This window comes from Dermacentor variabilis, chromosome 7, assembly GCF_050947875.1.
Source record: "Dermacentor variabilis isolate Ectoservices chromosome 7, ASM5094787v1, whole genome shotgun sequence".
Classification (NCBI taxonomy): domain Eukaryota; kingdom Metazoa; phylum Arthropoda; class Arachnida; order Ixodida; family Ixodidae; genus Dermacentor; species Dermacentor variabilis.
In genome coordinates this window covers 136,157,415-136,180,028 of record NC_134574.1, presented here as the reverse complement: position 1 = coordinate 136,180,028, position 22,614 = coordinate 136,157,415, and the positions used below count along the sequence as shown (strand labels likewise).

Here is a 22,614-nt window from a genome sequence, read left to right as displayed (position 1 = left end):
GGCTCGCGCGAAGCGCTGTGTCGGCTAGCGTAGTGAAGCTTTTCGCTTCAAACCAAATTCTCATCGCACATGTATTGAGATAAGAGCACCCGTGCTAAAGCTTGGGAAACCAGCTAGGGAGAGACAGTTTTGGACACAAAGTTCTAACGAAGCACTGTCGGAGAGTTCGAGTAGCGTGGGGGTGCGTTAAAACCTAAACCCGCAGATTATGAACAGGTTTGTTGTGCACATAACAATAATTTTACAAGTAAAGGTCGCTGTAAATTATATACAAAATTTAATTTATCATCCTTGAGGCAGAGCGCGCATGTCGTTTATCTCTAAACTAAAAAATAGTCTTATCGCGCAGCGAAACAACCTAAATGCGAGCTTTCTGTTCCGGCGCAGTTGACTGATAAAGGCCCGTGACCGGAAGTTTCTTGGGGCCGGTCTCTCTAGGCTGCTGTTATCGCGCGAGCAAAACCGTCTAAAAAGGTACAAGAACATGCAGCACAACTTTATCAGTGGCACGAGGTCGCGGGATCGAATCCCGGCCACGGCGGCCGCATTTCGATGGGGGCGAAATGCGAAAACACCCGTGTGCTTAGATTTAGGTGCACGTTAAAGAACCCCAGGTGGTCAAAATTTCCGGAGTCCTCCACTACGGCGTGCCTCATAATCAGAAAGTGGTTTTGGCACGTAAAACCCCAAATATTATAAACTTTATCAGTGGCTGAAGTTTATGGGAATGGCAACAAATTTAGTATAGCATGTTTTTTTTTTAGCAAGGGTGAATTTCAATTAAAGAACTCGTTTTAAGTGAATGAGTCTTTGGCATATGCTTCCAGGTTTCGGTTTCGCGCAAATGCTGCGAAGATATTGACACAAATGTCGAACATGCTCCCAGGGTAATAATGGAGGTTCCGTAAGATGCCCTAAAGCTAAGTTTCGATCTATCGTGGCACCGTTACTGGTAGTGGCTACTCAGTATGACCGTAGAAAATTCAATTTCAGCAAGCGCGGACACTCCGATAGAGCCCAGCGGTCGAATTGACTGTAGCGCATTAAGCGGATAGTATTAATACCTTCCGGTTTCGGTTCTGGGCGCACGTGTTTTGAACGCCAGTTGGTACACCCCACGCCGGCTCCGCTGATCGGCGCGGCATTTATTTTTTTTTCGCTTCCTCTGCTTAACTACCCGCGGCCTTGGCGCGGAATCGTTTTAATATTGAGTAAAAATGATTGCGAACGATCTTTACAAGCCTCCACCGAATCTGTGCCACGTGCAATTTCATAAAGAACGTAAGACGTCTTCTGAAATGAAGAAATGTTTACTTTGCTCTATAGAAATGCTCGCTCCGGGCTTATTGTGCATTCATCCTAAATTGTGGCACCAGGCAAGCAGTAGTCATTGCGGTACGAAGCTCCACCGGATGCCATCAGCTGAAAAAAAAGTAAAAAACAAAACATGTATCGTTTTGGTATATTGACCTAACAGAAATACTGCGTGTAGAGGCGAATCATGCGTAAGTGGTGAATGAGCGGCATTACAGATAAATTAACTTTTACATGCATTTCGTGGCAAATAGACTCTTTCCAAACAATGCCATCAAATCTGAAGAAAACATTCGATTTTCAAATATCCCTCCCTTCCCGGGCATTATTTCCTGCACTTTAAGAGCACAAATACACGGGTGACTGCGCGCTTCCAAAGCAACTTGGCCTCAGTCGACGCGATGGTACGCCAAGTACACGGAGGTGGCCACAACACAGGCTCTCAGCCAGACCATGTTACACGCTCGCAGAATGCCTTCTAGTCACACTCAAGACAGATTCGTGGGTGCTAAGCCTGTTTTCAGTCGCTCAGAAGACAGAAATGTCAAGTTCTCGAGCTCCTCGGCCTAATCTTTTACGCGGGTTGCCGGCACAAGCAACACACTCCCATGTTATCACTCTCGGCAATCGCTCGTCGCGTTTTCGACAAGCGTGAGTGCCGAAATAAGGTATATGTTGTTGCATGGTCACGAAAAGCGTCACAAACTTGTCTCGCTGAAATTCAGTAAACGCAAAACTAACGGCCACCACGGCCGGCATGCTTTCTTGCTAACAGCTTCACAACTCCACGCGCGGCGAGCATGCCTCAAAAGTATCCCAAAAAGTTACGAAGTGAATCACAATAATTTTTGGGGTCAGAGAATGCGTCACGAATTTCTCGCAGTAAGATTCAGTACACGCGATACTAACTGCGGCACACAGCCGAGCTACTTTTCGCTAACTGCGCCACTACGCCGAGCATGGCCACTGTGCTTGAAAAGTACCCCAAAAAGTAGTGAAATTAGTTGCAATAATGTCGGGAGTCAGAGAAAGAGCCAGAATTTGTACCGGTAGGGTTCAGTGCAGGCGAAACAGCATCAAACGGCCGAGGTGCTTTTCGTCACAAAGCCAGATGCAGCGAGCGTGCCCAAAAACTACGGAAATAAGTTATAATAATGATTGGGCTCATATAAAGAGTCGCAAACATTTCCCAGTACGAGTAATTAACGCAAATAACTAGGCCTGGACGGCGGAGCTGTTTTTCGATAACTGCGTCACTATATAGGTTCAGTTTTGTGCAGTAAGCCTAAATGTGCTTGAAGTGCGTCGCAGACTGACAAACGAAATTCCTCACCTTGCAGTAGTCCAGTAGTGCAGCGGTGCCGTGTCGAAATGCCGACGGAACACAAAAGAACGCCGGGAGCCCAAAAACGGGCTACATCCAAAACAGACGGGTCGCCGAGCACGCGAGCTTCACATGCGCAGCCGGCCTCGCTCGTTCTTCTGGCATGTCTGGCGCCTGACGTATGCACGCGCGTCTGGCGTGCCGCTAGCTTGTTGCTAGGCAACGCAAGAAAAATAAATCGCAAAGTATAAGTTCATTTACACGCAAAACTTTTTCAGTTTTAGTGGGAAAGAAAAAAAAATGAAACCTTGCCTGCAAGTTCATTTCACATTCTTTTTTTCTGATGCTCGCGTCAACTAGCGGATGGAGTTGACACTAGGCGTGACGTGTTTCCTGTTGCCAGTTTTTGCCGAGTGTCCCCTCTTGTTGAATTTCTTTCTCTATAGTACTACATGTTTGGCTGTGTCACATCGTCATTGTACATAACTATTACGCACAATATGTTCAACGTCATTTTATATAATGTGTCACTGGATGTGTAGATGTACGTTTGCGTGGGTCCATGTGGTCAGATATTAGTGAGTGTGGACTGGGACACTTCTTTGGAAAAGTGCCATGTACACGATGCTTTGTACTTAATGGTCCTGGCGGAATTGTGCCGTCGTCATGACTTAGTGTTCCTCTTGTCTTTCGTTGAAACTTTTTCTGAAGAAGGAATCAGAGAGCGCGTTTAAGAGAGTGAGCCTCTTGCATCTGCATTCTTGTTTCGGTGTCGCGCACATGCTGCGAAGGTATTAGCAGAAATAACGCGTACGCTCCCAGGGTGATAGAGGAGACTTCGTAAGGGGGTGATAAAGGAGGCTGCGTAGGATAGCCTAAAGTTAGGTTTGTATTAGGCGATGCCGTGTTATTTTACCAATTGGACGAACTTGACCAATCGGGACTGGGTACTTGTATGCAAACGTGCCGCGCACTTAGTGCTCTTTCCCATTGCAGCGAAGCACAGGGATGCTATAGCGGGCCTTCCTCTAAAGCGTTTGTTAGTGAGTCGATCGCTCCAGCGCTTTTGCTCTGGGAACGCCGCTCGTGCTGAGAGTCCGTGCCCTGCTCTTAACCTCTTAACGGTCGGTCCCAAACGCCGGGGACTACTAAACGCCTTCGCACCAGGAATGTTGTCCCCCATGGTAGCATTTTGTCGTCATCGTGGCTCACATTGTTCGTGTCGTCCATTTAGTGGCAGAAAAAATTATGCGTGCAGTTCTGAGTGTACGGATCGATGCCAAACAACATTGTTATAAATCCGGCAAAGTGTTACTACCCAGGCTCAGCTCTGCCATGAGGAAACTTCGAGGCCTTGCCTCGTCGCCTGCTCTCGGGCCTGCTGGACTGCCCACTCTTGTGTCTTGAGGTTCGAGCTGCGCAGAGCGGCGGCCCACTTCGACGAAAGAGCCTCCGGAGCTATTGCCATTTTAGCTGATATTACAGGACACTCCCACGACATGTGCGAGAGAGTCGCTCTAGTTGTCTGACATAACCTGCAATGGGTACTCGGGTATTGGGCGGGGAGAATTTGCCGCAATTGCACCGGACTGGGGAAGGTTTGTGTCCGTAGTTGTCGCCAGACGACTGCCAGGTGGTGTTTTAGTTTGGGATGAGGTGGGGGCAACACCTAACTGCCTAGGTGGTAGGGCTTGGTATCTAGTGTGGTATCTAGAACACTACAAGTTATACCCTGATGCTGCGGCAGGCTTTCGACGCGTACGCTCTTCTCTAGACAACGTCATAGATCTTGTCTCGTCTGTTCAGCAGGAAAAAAGCCTCAGGAGACTGTCAGCGGTGATGTTCCTGAATGTTAAAGGCGCATATGGCAACGTAACCCATCAAGCCATCCAGGACGTCTTGGGCGATGTCGGCCTAGGCGGCCTTGTTTTTCGCTGGATATCCAGCCTCTTGAAGGACAGGCCATTCTTTGTGCAAACAGAGGACGGTGCGTCATCACAATGCAACACCTACCGAAGCGTACCACAAGGCGGAGTCTTGAGCCCCACTCTGTTTAATCTGATGCTCATCGACCTGGTTCATGCCATTCCGCAATCCGTCCATGTCTCGATCTATGCAGATGATATATGCATTTGGTCATCAGGAGCGACGCGTCCCCAGATGCGCGCCAGACTTCAAAAAGCGGCCACACTAACATCAGGTTATCTTCGAGCACGAGGTCTGGAGCTGTCCTGCGAGAAGTCCTCTATAGTCGCTTTCACGTGCAAAGCAATGAAACCGTACGTTATCACTATTAATGGACAGCCAATTGCCTACGAGAAGACGCACCGCTTTCTAGGAGTGATTATAGATCGAGACCTTGCCTGGAGTCCTCATATCTCCTACTTAAAAAGGAAATTAGTCATGATAACCCACGTGCTCAGATTTCTTGCGGGAAAGTCATGGGGTGCGTCTGTGAGTGCGATGCTCCAACTCTGTAACGCAGTGTTCCTCGGTCTCCTGCGCTATCCAGGTCCGCGTTGTCCAGGCCCTATATCGTCATTGAAGCGCTCGCGCAACCGCTTGCTCAGATTGCTCGCTGCGTGACGTGTCTGAAGGCGCGTGACGAAGCGAGTCAGCGCGAGCACCTACATCGCACCAGTGCAAACGCCCGCGCCACTCGAACACCCTTGATCGTGCACAAGCTGTGGCGTGCCGTCCGCGGACGCGCCTAGGCGCGCGGGCACGAGCCTAGGCGCACACCACACGTGAGCTTGCGAACGCGCGCAAGCTCGCGTCCGCGCGCCCACGCATGCGCAGACAGTACTGCGCGGCTCGTACGCGTCCAAACGCGTCGCGATCTCGGTGAACAGCTGCTCTCTTTCATCGCGCGCTTCGGCTGCCTCGCGTTGGCGCGCCTGGCTACGCAGCTATGGCGCGGTACATTCAACTCTCAGGGAAGCCGATTTATATGATGCAAGAAAGTGCTTAATCTTTCCTTTTTTGTGCTGATCCAACAACTCTAAAGATAAAACGGTTACGTTTATAGATATCGAAGCATTTTGAAACACTGTCAATAACAGAGTAAGAAGTGGTGTCTTCCGAGGCGTATATGTGAGAGTGTCCAGAGAGCACGTGCCATTGTGCGCATGAAGACGTATCTTTGTGGATGCAAACCACCATTCCTCGCGAGGCGTGGCACGCGCTAGGCGCGTAGACGCGAGCTTGCGCGCGTCCGCGAGCGTACGTGTGGTCTGGGCTTTACGCATCTCCGCACGTGCACTTGACGCGCCTACGAAGGTCGCGAAGTTTACTGCGCAGAACTATCAAAGCCGCACATCGACTTTTCCTGCGATATTCTCTTTATGGTGGAACACAAGGTCCAAGTGGTGCTGAGGCTAAGTGATTATTGCCCTGGGCTGCTGAACACGAGGTTAAAATAATATTTAACATTTATTCTGTGGTTGCACGTGCGAAAGCCACAACCCCATTACGAAGGACGCCGTAGCTGGAGGGGGGGGGGGGGAGTTGCAGAATATTCTAGACGACCTGGAGTCCCTTGAAGAGCGCTTAAACGTGCACCTCGTTGAACGCGACTGCCGTGACCGGAGTTGGACCCGCTCAGCAGCGATGCGTCATGGCAACTGAGCTACAGCGGAGAGCGGAACTGTTCAACGATATTACATACGCACTTTGCTGAAGGTTTACTCACATACGAGGCAATTTTTCGGTGCCGCTGCTTAAACCGGCTTTGTACAATTCTCTTCACATCGATGCTACCAAACAAATCGATCCCTCTTCGCCACGCAGCTCGTTGCTCTGTGGGTGGCCCTCGCAGTGGTTCCCGCCCACCAGTCATTCGGCGGTGCGATCGACCACAGTCGACATGCACATTACCAGAACACAAGGGGAGGCACGAGGAAGCAGGCCGGTACCGGCAAGGAGTTCCTCCGCGAGGGTGACCAGAGGCCCGGCGTACCGTCCAATCCATTCTGTAAGTGCGAACACCTTCTTCTTCTTCTTTTTTTAAAGCTAGCAACACGTGTACGCGAGGTTAATTTTGTGAGAACAGCTGCAGGTGTTGAGACTTCAGATACGTTGCAGGCTCGAATAACTAATTGTATTGTCTCAAAGAAGACGCATTCTCTTGTCGAAGCGTCAACTCCAGACTGGAACGTCACTTGTTCCAAGCACTGTTAACCACCCTCAGTAGTTGTTCCTTGGTACACTAAAGAAGAATACCACGTTTTAACCTATCGGTAACTGCGATAAAGGTGCACATATTGTCATTTCGGTAAGTCGGTGGCACTATATTTTTCGAAATTATGGTAAAATATGGTAGGAGTAGAGGTACTTTGCCGTGAATACTGCTACGTGGTGTTCGTTTTTTTTTGGCCCTTGACTTCCGTAACATGATTCTGCAATCCTATTTCAGTCAACCATGTTGCTATACATCTATTCTGAGTATGCCAAAGAAGCACCGCCAAAAGGAACATGGCAATTAACACACACAAAGCCAAGTTATCGGTAGCAGAAGAATAAAAAAGTAGACAACATTACACTCTAAAAACAGTCGCAACCCTTGGGTTGTGTATTTGCCACGCAACAATAATCGTCATCTCTCTTGCCTGCATTGCCTTTCTTTAACGCTGTGAGTCCGGTACTTCCAAGTCACGAACGGCATGCACGTTATGAGCGTGGCAGAGGATTCTCGACAGGAAAGTAACGAGGGCAGCGTTTTCATGAAAATAATGCATGCTAAGACAGATGACGATTATTGTTTTGTGGCAAATATACACTCCAAAGAGTGCAACTGTTCTTTTAGAGTGCAGAATTACCCTCGACTCAAATTCTGGTTGCACGGGAACCCACATTTGACTTTGTCAGGCGTAGAGCTGCTGCCTCCAGTAGCGACAGGGTACTGACGTTACGTAGCGGAAGTTGACGTGCTACGCTTGCTACACCTGCTGATCTTGTTGGTGACGTTCTTTGCATTGTTACAATGCCTTTCGCCTGGCTTTCGTGGTAATAGGGGTAAAATTAAATTGGCTTTAAAATCGATTTGTCGGATTTTTTTTCGCAGTACTCTTAATAACGTGCGATCGTAATCCCCCCCCCCCCCCTCCCCGGAACTTTCTTTACAATCATCATAGTGTCTCATATTGCCGTCACATCCGTCATTCGAAGTGCACAAGATCGCAGCGTCGTTATCATGGTATCGGCTCCGCCTAACAAGTTTTCTCGGGCCCGTTGGAGGGCCCTTTGTAGGATGAGCATAGGATACTGCTGTGCGTGTTTGCGTCTGTACGTGCGCGTTTGTGCGCGCGCTCACGCGAGTTTTATGTGTGCTCTTATTTACAACAACAACAACAACAGAAAAATGATCACCTTCTCTTAAGCGTAAATTGAAGTCATTTCGCTTTCTCTCCATCCCTCAAATTGTTTTTTTTTTCTTTCTTTTTTACTGACGCTGCAGCAGCGCCCATGCTGAACTCCAACTCGCCGCTCTTGGCCACTACCTACTACTACAATCCTCACCGCCAGGGGTCGGGTTCGTCGTCCTCCTCTTCATCCGGGTCCCACCGCCACCACGACCTGCTGCTCAAGGAGGGCGGCGACCAAGAGACCTGCCGTGCGGCGGACGGCCGCGACGGAACCTGCTACGACGCCGTCCAGTGCCTGAACCGCGGCGGGACGCCCATGGGCCGCTGCGAGGACGGAGTCTGCTGCGTTTGTGCGTACAAACCTCGCAACTCCCTTTCTTAGAGGCGATAGGGCTATGGCTAGCGAAGAATTCAGCAGGGTTCCCTCCTGTAAAAGCCTGATGGGTCTGGTTTGTTATCCCGCCGGTATACAGGAAATATACTGTAGGACAATCGACATTTGGGGCAAGCTGGTGCTGGTTGAACATCTTAAAGGCGCAGCGCAAGCCGAGAAAGACAGGAGGGAGGGAAGACACAGGGCAGCGTTGAAGTCGCAATAAGTTTTTTAGAAGGCATACACATACTTAAATATTACAACCTGTGCCCACGTGCTCTGCCATCCATGGCGTCGTTATCAGTGCATAGGCAGTCAGCAAATCCCTGTAATCTAATGCTATACTATGAAGCGATAAAAATATTCAAATTCACTGTCATGCAAATTTAATGAAAACGTGCTTACACAACACGAACCTTTTTTTTCTGATATGCTAGGCCTGATATGATAAGCGCGGACTACGAGCGAGATTGCTACTTGCTGCCTGCCCTTACGATGCATGGATGAACCGCCATACTTGCATTCGGGCCAACTTTGAGCAAGTAAATTAATTACTAGAGAGAATTACGTCAAGCCGGCAGCCTTGGCAAGCGATCACTCCATGAAGCGTCTCCCTTGGCATTTTGCCTCGCACTATCGGCCCAACAAGTTACCTCTGAGACTAGGTGTATTGCACAGGAATCTCTGTTTCACAGTAGTTCTGAATCGATGCGCACTCGTTCGGCAACCTGCCGTAGCTATGTAGAGCGGGAGCACTAAAACCTACCGCACACTCTGGCGTGACGTTCACATGTTGGGCCCATACGTTTTCCTTCAATCGTGTTGAGCAATGCTGTCTCCTAATTGTTTTCTTCCCCCACGTGGGCCCGAGTTTTGTCTAGCGATTTTTGGAGGAAGCTGTCGGATTTAAAAGGCGCGGCGTCAAGGAGCTGTTACGCAGCTGCTTTAGGCAGCTGTGTTATGAAGGAACCATTGTTTGAGTTTGAAACAAGAGCTCTAGAGGAGCTCTTGTTTCGTAGGCCCTTATGGACAATAATTGTAGAGGCAGTAGTTTGACTACGTAGTAGTTTATGTTGTACGCAGTAGAAGGAAAGAGCGGAACGCATTTAAAGAAAGTCGGATTTAATTCATGGCCATGCGGATGAGGTGACTATATTCACCGAAGATGTATTGCATTCTAAATGACCTAGATAGATAGATAGATAGATAGATAGATAGATAGATAGATAGATAGATAGATAGATAGATAGATAGATAGATAGATAGATAGATAGATAGATAGATAGATAGATAGATAGATAGATAGATAGATAGATAGATAGATAGATAGATAGATAGATAGATAGATAGATAGATAGATAGATAGATAGATAGATAGATAGATAGATAGATAGATAGATAGATAGATAGATAGATAGATAGATAGATAGATAGATAGATAGATAGATAGATAGATAGATAGATAGATAGATCTGGGAGTGATGCTTCTATCCATGAACTCCGGGCTGGTGTTGCTCATGCAGTCGAGGTGTCGTGCGGCGAGGCGAGCTCGGAGCGGACGGCCTACGTTCGCAATCCGGGCTACCCTGGTACGCACAACCGCGAAGCCATGTGCAAGGTCCGAGTGTCGAAGCGGGACGCCGACGTGTGCCAGTTCCGCCTGGACTTCCTCACGCTGGACCTGGCGAGGCCCGTGGACGGGAACTGTTCCCAGGACATGCTCGTCGTCTCCGGCCAGAACGAGAACAACCAGGTGCCACGCATATGCGGTCTAAACACTGGACAACATGGTACGCCAGCCGCAGTTTCGCAGCCACCTCGCTATAACTATGTGTCGCGAGCTTTTCCTTATAACGAGCGGCGCATGTAACGAGAAATTACAGTAAGATCTTACTTCAGCAAAACTTCACGAGCTTCAAAGAAGCTGTTCGCTCAAGCTAGAGTTGATTCGCGTGAAGGCTAAATGTTTGGCTTTGTTATGGGCTCGAAAGGTGTTGTTACTGGTCCTGTAAGGGAGACATTTTTTCTAACTACGTGCTTTGGAAAGACTTGTTTATGTATAAACACTTCTTTTTTATTGCGATTGAGTGGTACTTCTGTGCACCAGCAACACTGGAAAACTGTGCCTAAAGCAGGAGTTTTAGACATGTCTAGCTATAGCTAAATAACGAAAACACTGAAATAAAAGAAACTAGGGAAGTGTTCTGGAATTAGTGAAAGCATAATACACAACAGCTAGCGACATTCGCGATGTCACCTTCAGACAACACTACAATGTTCGGTATATTGCAGATGCTTCATTATAACGAAATCGCCAATATGATGGACGATATGTTCTGGGGCAAGTTGGTGTAAGTTCGTTCGACACTGTATCGGTACAGCCAGCTGAAATAAAAGTACGTGTACTAGAGGAACGGCACTGATGCGAAGCGAAAGTCAACTTTAAATAAGCGATCTCACGATTATTAATGCATAAATTAAAGGAAAGCCTCGTTAAAAGCGGCGATTGTTCCTTGGTTTTTGGACCTCATGACATCTGGTAATTTAGCGGTACCCACCTGTACTGAGCAGGTAAATTTTCTATGAAAATTTACCTTAAATACTTCCTAGATGCCATCTTTCGCCCCCGAACCGTCGACACTGGTCAGCTGGATATGGAGAAAGAGAGTGCAGACAATGTTTAAGCATAACGACATCGGCGGTATGACGAAATTTCTTTACTGTATGCAACGTTACGAGACAGTGTGCCGCGCACTTGAGCTGTGTCGGCACCAGACAGCGTGGTACGCAGTTCTAGCGCGTAATTCCCTGTCACGTGCCGCGAATTTGATGAAATAATGACTTTTTTTTATAAACGTACATCCGTACACCCCAAGGCCACTGGATATACCGTGTAATCGGGAACCTAGGCTGACCTCGTTTCTGAGCCAACACCCAAAGTCGCGAGGTTAGATAGAAAGAAATCGTTTGAATGCTACCCGACCAAAATAAGTGTGAATTACAATACTTACAAAAATCAAACGATACATATCATAGATGCACAACGTCGGCCATGCAACTGTCCCGGCTCACTGTACGCAGCGTGGCGTTGAGACCGCGTGCTCCGTGTCCGTGTGACATCGTCTCGCCAAAAGTGAACTTCGAAAAAAAAAAAGAAAGCTCACGTAGAACTACCCTACGATGAATATCTAAGTATGCCAATAGCATATACGCTCAATGCACGAGGCGCGTACTGCAGTTGGGCTCCTCTCTCGCGCTTTCCTCTGTACTCACTGCGCGCCGCCGTAAAATCCGCGAATACCCTATGACACGTGACGAGCGCCCTTAGAAAGTGATGAAAAAAAATATTTTATCCGTATTCGGGCGAGGCCTCTTCCTCGTAGGTGGATCTCTTACTGAAAGGTGTTCATTAAAGTGCGACACACTGTGCAGTGCTTCAAACTCCAGTTGTGGTGAAATATGTTCGTTGAAGAGCGGCACACAGCTAGTGGCACAAAACCGCTTGAACAGCCGACATTTTCAACCGCAAAATGTTCGGTTTCCCCCGAGAATTATGACGCAATATCTAGACAGCTAGGGAAAAACTGGTCTGACTATGCCATGAATGCTGTTAGCATAAAAAAAAGAAAGACTTGCCTGCACTGCTCCAATTGAATATGGGGAACACGGCTTATCGTTACATTGAGTCGTAATACTGTGAGATTTTCGGCAGTGCTGTATTTGGGCACTGGCGTTAATGGCGCCCTTAGCTCCAGTTCCAATGACTCCTAATGAAATTGCCTAATCCAAGCTGGCCTAGGTGCTTCGTAACTGAAGTTAAGGAATAAACAATCAACAGTCATTCGAATAAATACGGTATATGAGCTTTCAAAAGCTAAATGCACAGCGCAGCGGCCCAGTTGAAACAGTGAGGAGGTCGCCCTTGCCATAAGCATTACGAAACACCAGGAAGAGTTTGTTGTACGTGCCTTGTTGGTTGAACTAGTGGGAGTGACGACGAAGTAGGCTTCCTAGTTAAGCCAAGCTATTTCATTAAACTTCTTACTAATCGCCCCCTATTCAGCACTTCAATCAATTTTATATTGCTGCACTTAGGTGAAGCTTCCATTGCTTCTGCACCGGTGGTTCGGCTAAGCTTCTAAGTTCGAAGCAGCGGAGATTGGAAAGGTTACAAGCCACCCCCTAACGTACATATGCTGAAGGCAAAGAGACAAAATCATACGGCACATGAACAGACGATACTAAGAAGCATTAACTTGTGTACGCTGGCATGCTGCATGGCCCTGAAATCTTTTACGATACGTTTTACAAAAGTATAAACACTCTAACATGCGCTTCTAAGTTATAGACGTGTATAGTAATAATTGAAATACAGGCACTCGGGACGCTTTAGTGAATGACGTTTGAGCATGTCTCCTTTTTAGGGCTATCATATATTTTTTACAGCCTATGTTGACGTTGAAGAATCAGGAGGCATCAGCTTGAACCTGATGATGGTTGGCAGCTACTCGAGGAAATTCGACATCAAAGTCACTCAACTGGAATGCGAAGGCCCTCAGTCAGGTGAGTTGAGGAAGACCAACGTATGCTGTGGTGTGATTTTTCTTTCTTTACTTTTGATTGCCATAGTTAACGTAGGCGCGCGTTTGGGGGAGAAATTTTGCTTGAGCTTATGTGTAGCACGAGAAAAAGAACAAAGAAGACAGAAACGCCGCCCAAAAAAGAAATTGACTGTTTAAGCACCATACACAAGCAGAAAATAGCAAACATTAAAGCACCAAAACACTTGCTCAAAGTTCGACAAAGGTTCTGGGAACATAAACTGCCCCTTATAACTTCGCTAAGCGACGTTAAGCCTGAAACGAAAGCCGCCGCAGGTGTATCTTCTGGTAGCGCATTGACTCCAAGATGAGTTGATTGATTCGCGAGGTTTAACCTTTCAAAGCAGCCGTGAGGCTATGAAACACGCCGCAGCGAAGGAGCCCGGATCAAATTCGGACACATGGGGTTGTTGAACGGACTCATAAATTTAAGTCTACGACCGTATTTTTTAAACTTTGCTCACATCGAACTGCGCACGCTGTGGGCGGAAATTGAGCCCCCAACATCATCTTCAGCAGAAGCATGCCATAGCTACTGTGCCATCGGAATCCTGGGAAAGTGTCCCTAGAGCAAAGTGGAACGCTGAGCGAGTTCAAATCAATGCATTATTTGAATATGTGCGCCGTATAAAAGAGAAGGACACAGGACAAGTGCTGTCTAACAACTGGTGTTACAAAGCACGCACAAGGGGCAGATAATTTCAGTCACTGATGTTACAGAAAATAATACGAGTGGTTCAGGAGTCGCGCGAATACAAGGGCAGCTTTCTTTTTGCGATTTAATCTTCCGTTCGTCCTTCCCTGTAGAGCAGAAACAACAAGGAAATTTGGTTACATTAATGGCAGAGCACCGCTTGGTTGTCACAAAGGGAAGGACTGCGCGTTAGCGATGTCAAAAAATGGTCGCGCGAGGCAGTTTGCGTTTATTTGTCAAATATCTTTTGCGCCTGTCAAAATATCGCCGATAACCCTGCTCGGATTATTGCTTGAAAAGTTTCTTTGTAACGTCGTGGTATTTTTTTTAACTTCATGTTATAACGTTGCTGAATGGTGAATGTACCATCCATTAAGGGCTAAGGAGGAGCCGGTGTCATATTTCTGCGCCAGCATCTTCTTCCATCATGTCAATGAAAAAAAATATGGGCGGATGCATATAGACGTATGATGATGACGTCTCTCTCGCAGCGCCCTCTCACTGTCTCCAGTACTTCTGGGGCACCCACGGCACGGTGAAGAGCTTCAACTACGACGAGGCCGGTGGAAGTCTTCACCACCAGGGCTACCCCAACGACCTGGACTACGTCGTGTGCCTGCGCAAGGAGCCTGGATTCTGCTCTGTCACCTACGAGGTGGCCCCGGATGATGAGCTCGGGGCATCGCCATTCGGAGTGGGAGCCATACCGTCGCAGAGGGAAAGGTACGGCTTCCTTGACGTTCGGGCTGCGCCATTAGGCGGCAAAAGGAAATGCCGCATCATCGTTCCCCCTTTCGCAGAGAACATTCCATATGGTTCAGGACAACGTTCATTTGGGCTAGATGGTGCATACTTGGATTAGGAAGGAACAGCGCCAACTATAAGACGATCACGAGAGGGAGAACGACACAGGACGAGCGCTTGTCCTGTGTCGTTCTCCCTCTCATGATCGTGTTAGTTGGCGCTGTTCCTTCCTAATTCAACATTCCATATGCTGATTTTTTTTTTTGCCACACCAAGTGAAATGCTCCTTAATGATCTTCGGTATGTTCGGGGTGAAATGTTTCATGTCTATGTTCGTAATGAAGCAGTTGGTGCCTTCTTTGTTCATTTCTTTAAAAATACTTCGCTCCTACTTGTAAGCGAAGCGCATAGAAAGTGCACACCACGTAGACAGCACTGAAATTCACAAAGCTCATTATAGTAAGGCTGTTTTACGCTCAGAAATACACAGCCTCTGCGATCTTGTATTGAGCATCATTAAGGCTGAAAATTACTGGATTCATGCAGAATACTGCGCAAATAATAGCGCCAGCTATGCATCAATGACATACCCACTCAAACATTTATTTAGTTGGAATTCTGTTTACATTGGAGGCACATTAGGGGAAATACCCAAGCCCCCTGAAAGAATTGCGCTGCGTGATCGTAGAGCAGACAGATATAGTGAGAACGAAATATTGATAACGACTACGTGAATTTGTGTAAAAATATTAAAATTTAAAGTTTTGTGGTGCCAACAACATGATCTAATTATGAGGCACTGCGTAGGCAGCGGGGGGGGGGGTGGGACTCCGGAATAATTTTGAAAACTAGGGGCCCTTTAACATGCGCCCTATACACAGTACGCGCGCATCTCTGCATTTCGGTGCCGTCAAAATAGGGATTCGATCCCGCGACCGACCTCGTGCTTAGAAGCGCAATGCCAAAGACTCTAAGCAACCAGGCTGATCAATTTGTTTCAGAAGGAAAAGTGCCGCGAAGAAAATGTGCTTGGTCATATGAACACAGCTGTAAGAAGGCGCATCATATTCGACTATTTAAGAATTGCTTGAATTCAGTTCTGAAATGACTGGGCTGCTGGCAGTCTCCAGGAGGGACGAGGCGGATTCTAGCGGAGACGAAGTCGACTGCGCCGGCGCCGCAGCGATAGGAACGCGTTGAGCGTCAACAGCGCCTGCGATAGTCGATGTACAGGTCAACTAGTTGGGGATCGGGTGTGGTATACAATGCGGTAACCATTGCAGGCCCACCACAGAAACGAAAAGGTTGGGAGCTATCACAATACGTCCAGACGTGGTGCGAGAATCAGGGTAAATCAAAATGTTGCCGTCTAGAATTTTGTCAGCACTAACCGAGACGATTTCTTCTCGAGGTGGCCAAGTAGCAGTTTCCATAAGTGCTTCGAAACAGACACCTTCCATTAACACTGACAAAAGATTCGACGAGCGCTCTAGAGGTATAATAGCCAATCCTATGGATGAAGCGTTCCCTCTGAACACGTTTCTGAGCTCTCGCATCAAATACGCATCGAACAAAACAAACGATTCACTTCGCCGGGCCCCTCCTGCCACATCGGACACGTGCCAGAACCCTGCCGCCATGCTACAATATTTGTTCCTGTCTTATGTTGTTGGAAGCGCTTGATGGGATGCACGGGCTCCCGTTCGCCGGCTCTTTGGGATGGAAGCGCCAGCTTTCGGGATATTTTCCAACTAACAAGTGCACTTCGACATGGCTCCAGAGGAGGGCAGCACCTTTTCAACAGTACTTGAAGGAATTTTTTCGCGCAATTTGTGCTAGCGGCGGGCGTCAAGCGCCAACAGGATGGCCATGTTTACAGCATGGGCGTTTTAAGGAAAAAAAAAAAGTCACGTGCGTTCAGTTGATCAGAAGAGGACTTTAGAATCACGGATGAACATATTTCGCCTTTAGATAGGAAGTAAACTTTCATGGATAAGAAAACTTTAGAAGAAGGCCACAGTGAAGAAACCTTCAGTCCCGCAGCACAAATCCTAGCCCGCACCCAGAAGATCGCTTCGAGCGCTACCACACAGTGCTGAAGTACCGTTGAGAGCCTCAGGAATAAATAAACGTTTTGTGAAAGATATAAACGTGTGTTTGTTTACCTGAGTGCTTTTGCTGTCTGGATTTCAAAAGGAGCAATATAGCCCTTTACTGGAAGGACTATAAATTGGGTAAATTCTCTTGACCGCAACGTGTTAAAAACCACAGTTCGAAGAGTTACATGGGACATCGAATTTGGAAGTCTTGATCTTTGAAGTCGCATACGAATGTTTACTGGGCAGTCGCATGGGGGCGCATAAGCTCACTTAGAGTTGCCTATTCTGGAGTGAGCGAAGTCGTGACGTGAGGACAGCGCAAGTGGGGGTGGGGCCGACAAAAGGAAGGGGAATGAAAGGTGATGATTGACCCTGTCAGTGGAAGGAGCCGCCAGTGTTTACGTGTAACAAAGTTTAACACGATTTTTTTTAGTCGTACTGTGTAGCGATTTACAGCAAGAAAAGTGCAGTAGAGTTCCTTACTAACACGGTTTCAAAGCGGATAGAGGTACTGTGGACGGTTAGGACCTACAACAGAATGAGCACCACAACAAAAACGACACCTCCTTCACATTTATAGAATGCGGCAGAACACGAGAAAGCAGGATGCGGAAACGAGCTGTCAGGCACTAAGGAAAGGAAATCTGGTATGTTTAGGGTTATTCAGAAAACAAACAAATAAAAAAACTCGGAACATTTCGGCCTCCTGACGGGGTCAAGTCCGGACTGCCTCGCTAAATTACTCATGATTGGCAACCCTATGTCTTCGTAGACTACGTGATAGCTGCACCGAAAAGGATGTTCCACGTCTGCCGCCTTATGCGTAAATGGTTCTGGCTAACTATACATAGGTTAACCTTGTACGCAAATAGCCAAGAATGTGGGCCGCTGGATGGCTGACGCTATAGCTTAATCTAGTTGGTAAGGCGCTGTACGCCTAATGCCTAAGGTACCCGCCGTGGTTGCTCTGTGGCTATGGTGTTGGGCTGCTGAGCACGAGATCACGGGATCGAATCCCGGCCACGGCGGCCGCATTTCGACGGGGGCGAAAACACCCGCGTACTTAGATTTAGGTGCACGTTAAAGAACCCCAGGTGGTCGAAATTTCCGGAGTCTTCCACTACGGCGTGCCTCATAATCAGCAAGTGATTTTGGCACGTAAAACTCCATAATTTAATAATGCCTAAGGTGTGGTTTCGGCTCTCAAGTGCGGCAAGGTATCTTTTTTTTTGTTTTCATTTCCCTTTACCGTATTGTTTCTACATTTCGATCAACCATATCAATCAATTCTACAACGCGCTTTCACAGCACTATTTGTCAGTTACTTCATATAATATGTCATTATTTTTATATTTCAATTAACTATAACAACTCACATTATTTGTCTGTTACTTCGTATGATTGTGACTAAAACAGATACTGAGCCCCTTGGATCGCTCCCATTGTTACTCAGCCTGTTTACATTACTGTCTCCAAGTTTTCTTTTCACTGTTTCCGACATGCAGCGTGCAGTTCACTTCCTCGCCAATCATGGCAGAGTGCCCGGATGATTACATCATAATCGGAGGTGTGCGCATGTGCTCCACGGGCCACGAGACCGAGATCGAGCAGCGACACACCAGAGACCTCAACGCCACGGGCCTAACGCTCATAACAGGTAAACGTAAAAAAAGAAAGAAATATCCACGTACACGTGAATACAAGTCTATCACCTCTCGCGTAGTCTTTAAAAAGGAGTCTTAGTGCTCGCCGACCTCAGCGAAACCTTCTTGAAATGTAGAAAAAAAAACGAAGTTCGCAGGAATATGAAGCCTTCAAGCGAAGAACAGTTGGTCAGCAAGAATTGCCACTGGAGCCAACATCTCAACGGGATATGGTCTTCCTCGTGGCTGCGACTGCTTTCCTTAGCGACGTTTGTGTACGCGCAGCTCACTCTCTCCTTCTCTGTGTAGGAAATGAGGAGGAGAGGCATTCGTCAGTTTCACCCCAAGGCTAAGAAATTGAAAGCGATTGCAAGGTACGCGGTAGGTCGTCTGAAAACTCTATAGCGGGGAAAGAAGCGTTTCAACGATGTTGCAGGAGTCGCGCTTGGATTGCGCGCGAGATGAGACCGCAGGAAAACAGTCAGCGTTGGGCAGCGTGCGCAGAAAGCATGACAAAAAATAAACCTTGACGTTAACCACGCTGTGGTATGCCCGCAGCTGCTGAGGTGGAACGCTAGTGTGTGAGTGAGCACTACGCTGATATTCCACGTGTGCCGGAAGCCCATTAAGCGGAGTTTGACGGTGTTTTGTCCACTCGGGTTTGTTGGATTTGAAGCCGAAGAGCAGTTCGTGTCTCTGGAGGCCTTCAAAACCCCACGATGCGTCAGTCGCCCGGCTCTCAATAATTGCACTAATTATTCCCGACACATTTGTACCCTGATTGACGCTCGGTAGAGGCTTCGTGCAGCGTTTGCGCGTCCTTTTCGGCGGAGCGCGAATCGGTGAATATATCAAAACCTTACCTTAAGAGTACTTAACAAACAAACAAACAAACAAACAAACAAACAAACAAACAAACAAACAAACAAACAAACAAACAAACAAACAAAGAAACAAACAAACAAACAAGCAAACAAACAAACGAACAAATGAAGAATTCATCCACGCGCGCTTTGCTCACCTGTCGTCGATGACAGGACAGCACTACGCCGACTCCAATGGCGACGGTGCAAATGTGCTTTGAGCGTCTGCATAATTGCTATCGCAATAATGAGCTGGTGCATACAGTGGGAAGTTAAGAGCAAGCTCTAGCTCGGGCTCAACTCCGAAGCGGCCTATTCAAATACATGTAAAACGCAAAAACGCTTTTCTGAGATAATCCCTAGAGCGATTTTAATTAAATTTGTTGTATTTGAGAAAGTTAAATTATAGTGACTGTTGGAAGCGGAATTTCGATTCAGGTCCTGAATCTCGTTACAAGAATTTTCAAACGTACGAAAGTTTAAAAAAGTATAGAAGCACGAAGTTTACAAATTCATAGCTCTGCACCAAGAACAGATATCGCGGTTCTGCAAACGGCATCGATTAGATCATTCAAAGCGGACAAGTTCAGTTTGTCATTTTACATTTTACATGAATTTGTTACGTTGGTTACTGGGGTTCTGCAAAAGCTGTATTTCCACATTACTAAATTCGTTGATACTCATGAGCAACATAGCAATTTTGTCCGCTTTAGATGTACTATTACATGTAATTCACAGAATTGTATTATCATTTTTGGTTGCTGAATTACAGAGTTGTAGACTTGATAGCTTCGTATTTTGAAAAGTTTCGATTTTCGCGAATTCTTTTGTTAGAAATAGAGGACATAAATCAGAAATTCGAAACCAACAGTCACTAGATTTTAAGTTTTTCTTTTAAATGCAACAAACGTCGTCAAATTTGGTGCAGTGGTTGCCGACAAAAATGGATTCTCCTTTTACGTGTATTTAGATAGGAGCACCCGAGCCAAAGCTTCCTCTTAAGAAAAAGCGTCCTCAATTGGCTTTGCTCCCCCCAGAACCCAATTCCTTTTCCACACCTTTTACGTACTTTTGCAATCTTTGTGTTGTTTTATACGCCTGGCCATTAATGTCCAATAACAGTGGCTATTTTATAGGTATTCTATGTGTACATCAATATCAACAGAGAATTGAGTAAATAAAGCTCCAACAACCTAAAATGAGATTCCTTCTCTTTATATACTTTTATCAGTACGGCGAAGGAGAATAATCCACAATTTGGAGGATATGAACACATTTACTAGTAATGCAGTAAACATTGAGCGACGTGGGCGACGTTTATCGCACATGAGCCTCAAGCAGTTCCAAATGATCTCATTTATTGCATCTCCTATTGTTCTGGATTCACAGACGGTACGCCTGGTCCATTCCTGATGCGCTTTGTCTCAAACCACGTGAACAACGCCCGCGGATTCAAGCTCCACTACCGCCAGAACCCCTGCAAGTGACACCCACGCCCTGGTCTCTGCAAGGTTTCCTGTATCTTCGGCCATCTCTTTCCTTCTGATACCCTACCTATGTCGCTAGTCTTCGTTCAGTAGTCCGCTGTAATCTTGTACTTATTACATGTGAACGTGTTATCGTGGGAAATAAAACGTCGTGCTCAAGTTGTCGAATCTTTTTCTTCGCATGTTTGGCAAGAAAATTCCCATCGCGACTTTCGTTCAATCGTTTCACAGCTTCTTGGTGACAATTTTAACTTTATACGTGTTCGCAGCTCTGCGTATGTTCCATGCATGGCCACCGTCGAAAGACGTGCGTGAGAGTAGTAGCCCAAGTGAAACTAGCACTCGTTGAGGAGTAATAAGATTAGGCAGCGCGCAGCGTGTGCTGCCCGCGTCGGCAGCCCCGAGCGGCTGGATGTCCGAAAGCAAAATCTGCCGACGAAATGTCGTTGGGGCTGCTCCAATATGCTTAGAGATGGCAACAAACTTTCCACTTCTGTTCAGGGTTTTCGAAAACAACATTTTGAACGCAGATATGAGCAAGAAGTTCACCGCCGCAATGTATTGGAGAGTTTATGCGACTCGATGAGAGAGGAGAAGTTCCACAATTGCAGCAGTGTCTTTAATATACACCGAAAAGATTTTCTTCGTGTCTAGTGCTCACATAAAAACTTCGTGCACAGCTAAGCACTTTTATTTAGAAACTGTAATAAAGGTTAACGTAATATTACTGCGCTCACATCGACATCCCTGGAACACACTTATCATCGACTGGAACACGCGCACTGAAGCAACAAATTAGAAGCTGGAGCGTTTTTTTTTTGCACTGGCCGTCACCTAGGCTGGGGTGCTTATGGCCCCACCCCGCCCCAATCGCCCGACATTGGCAATAAAGTTTTCACTCACTCACTGATACAAAAGTATCCATATGCCGAAATATATTCGTTCAATATCTATGACCTACGACGGATGTCTGAGACGACGATACGAGAGAACAAAACACAAGGTTAAAAATTCAGAAAACGTTCACAAGCGCGGGCACATTTCTAGGCATTTTTCTTCGCGATGGGAAGTGGCTCGCATTCTACAAATTCAGCGTGGCAATATTTGGTGCAAGAACGACAGTTTCCTCGTATGGACCCCAGCCCACACGGGCCCTCTGCTCCCGAGGACTTACATGCCGAGCCGCGGCGCCCGGCGGCAATCCCGACGTCTCGCCCACCGCGAGAGCGATGCGGGAGTGGACGTGGGGGGGATCGCATGACCCCATTCAGAGACATCACGCAACACTACAGATTGAGCAGATGTAAATACCCACCAGAGCACGCCAAACTAAACAAGAAACAGGCGGTTGCCTGAAGGCAGTTGCACACCCACACATATCCGAACCCGGCGATCCTTCACCTCTGCTACCCCGACATTCATTCGTCCGGCGATTGTAATGCGTGCGGAGCCAGAGCGACGGAGTTGCAGTACATGCTGTGGGCATGCACCGGTAGCGTGCGCCAGGAGTCCCTGAGGACCCGGGTAGACATGGCAGTTTCGAACTGAGGAGCGCGTTGGGAGGCGGCCCTGCTCAGCCACGACTTCGCCGATCAACTGTGGGCCGTCCGGCACGCCGAGGAAGCCGCCCGTGTCCAAGGACTCGAGGCCGTTACCAAGGCTGGGGTGCTTATCCTCTTCGGAAATATTCGGACACTTAGAATAAAGTTTTCACTTACTGAAGTTGCTTTAGTTTCCTTTACAACCCTGTAAAGGAATCCCTCGCACAAGTCCTATCTTGCGTTGTAATGCCATGGAGGAATCTTCTTCGCACAGCTACCACCGCGAAGAAATTTCCAGCATAGCCATGGTTGTTTTGCCGGTTCCGAAAAAGTAATTTTGATAACATGCTCTAGCAGCGCGGTATCGGTCGTGTACGTATTAAAGCGAAGCATAAGAGATACGTACAAGGCGTACATATGCGCAACAGCTAAGGTCAGCTGCACAGTACGTAATCTTTAGGAGCCCATGCAGCGGGGAAACTGAATTTATTCCGTAACCTCTCCAGAAAACTTCTTCTCATGAGCGATAGAAAGAAAATTTCACGGGGAAAATATTTCAAGTGAAAGC

The 22,614-nt window shown here is 47.2% G+C and overlaps 1 protein-coding gene across 1 annotated transcript; it reads left to right on the top strand.

Annotated features, from left to right (window-relative positions):
• Positions 1-8,099: 8,099 nt before the first annotated feature.
• LOC142587167 (uncharacterized) lies at positions 8,100-20,647 on the top strand. Its single transcript, XM_075698054.1, has 6 exons — positions 8,100-8,351; positions 9,898-10,164; positions 12,821-12,937; positions 14,161-14,392; positions 18,018-18,169; positions 20,408-20,647. Exons 1-6 carry the CDS (start codon positions 8,102-8,104, stop codon positions 20,503-20,505), a joined length of 1,116 nt encoding a protein of 371 aa, XP_075554169.1. The 5' UTR covers positions 8,100-8,101; the 3' UTR covers positions 20,506-20,647.
• The last annotated feature ends 1,967 nt before the right edge of the window (positions 20,648-22,614 follow it).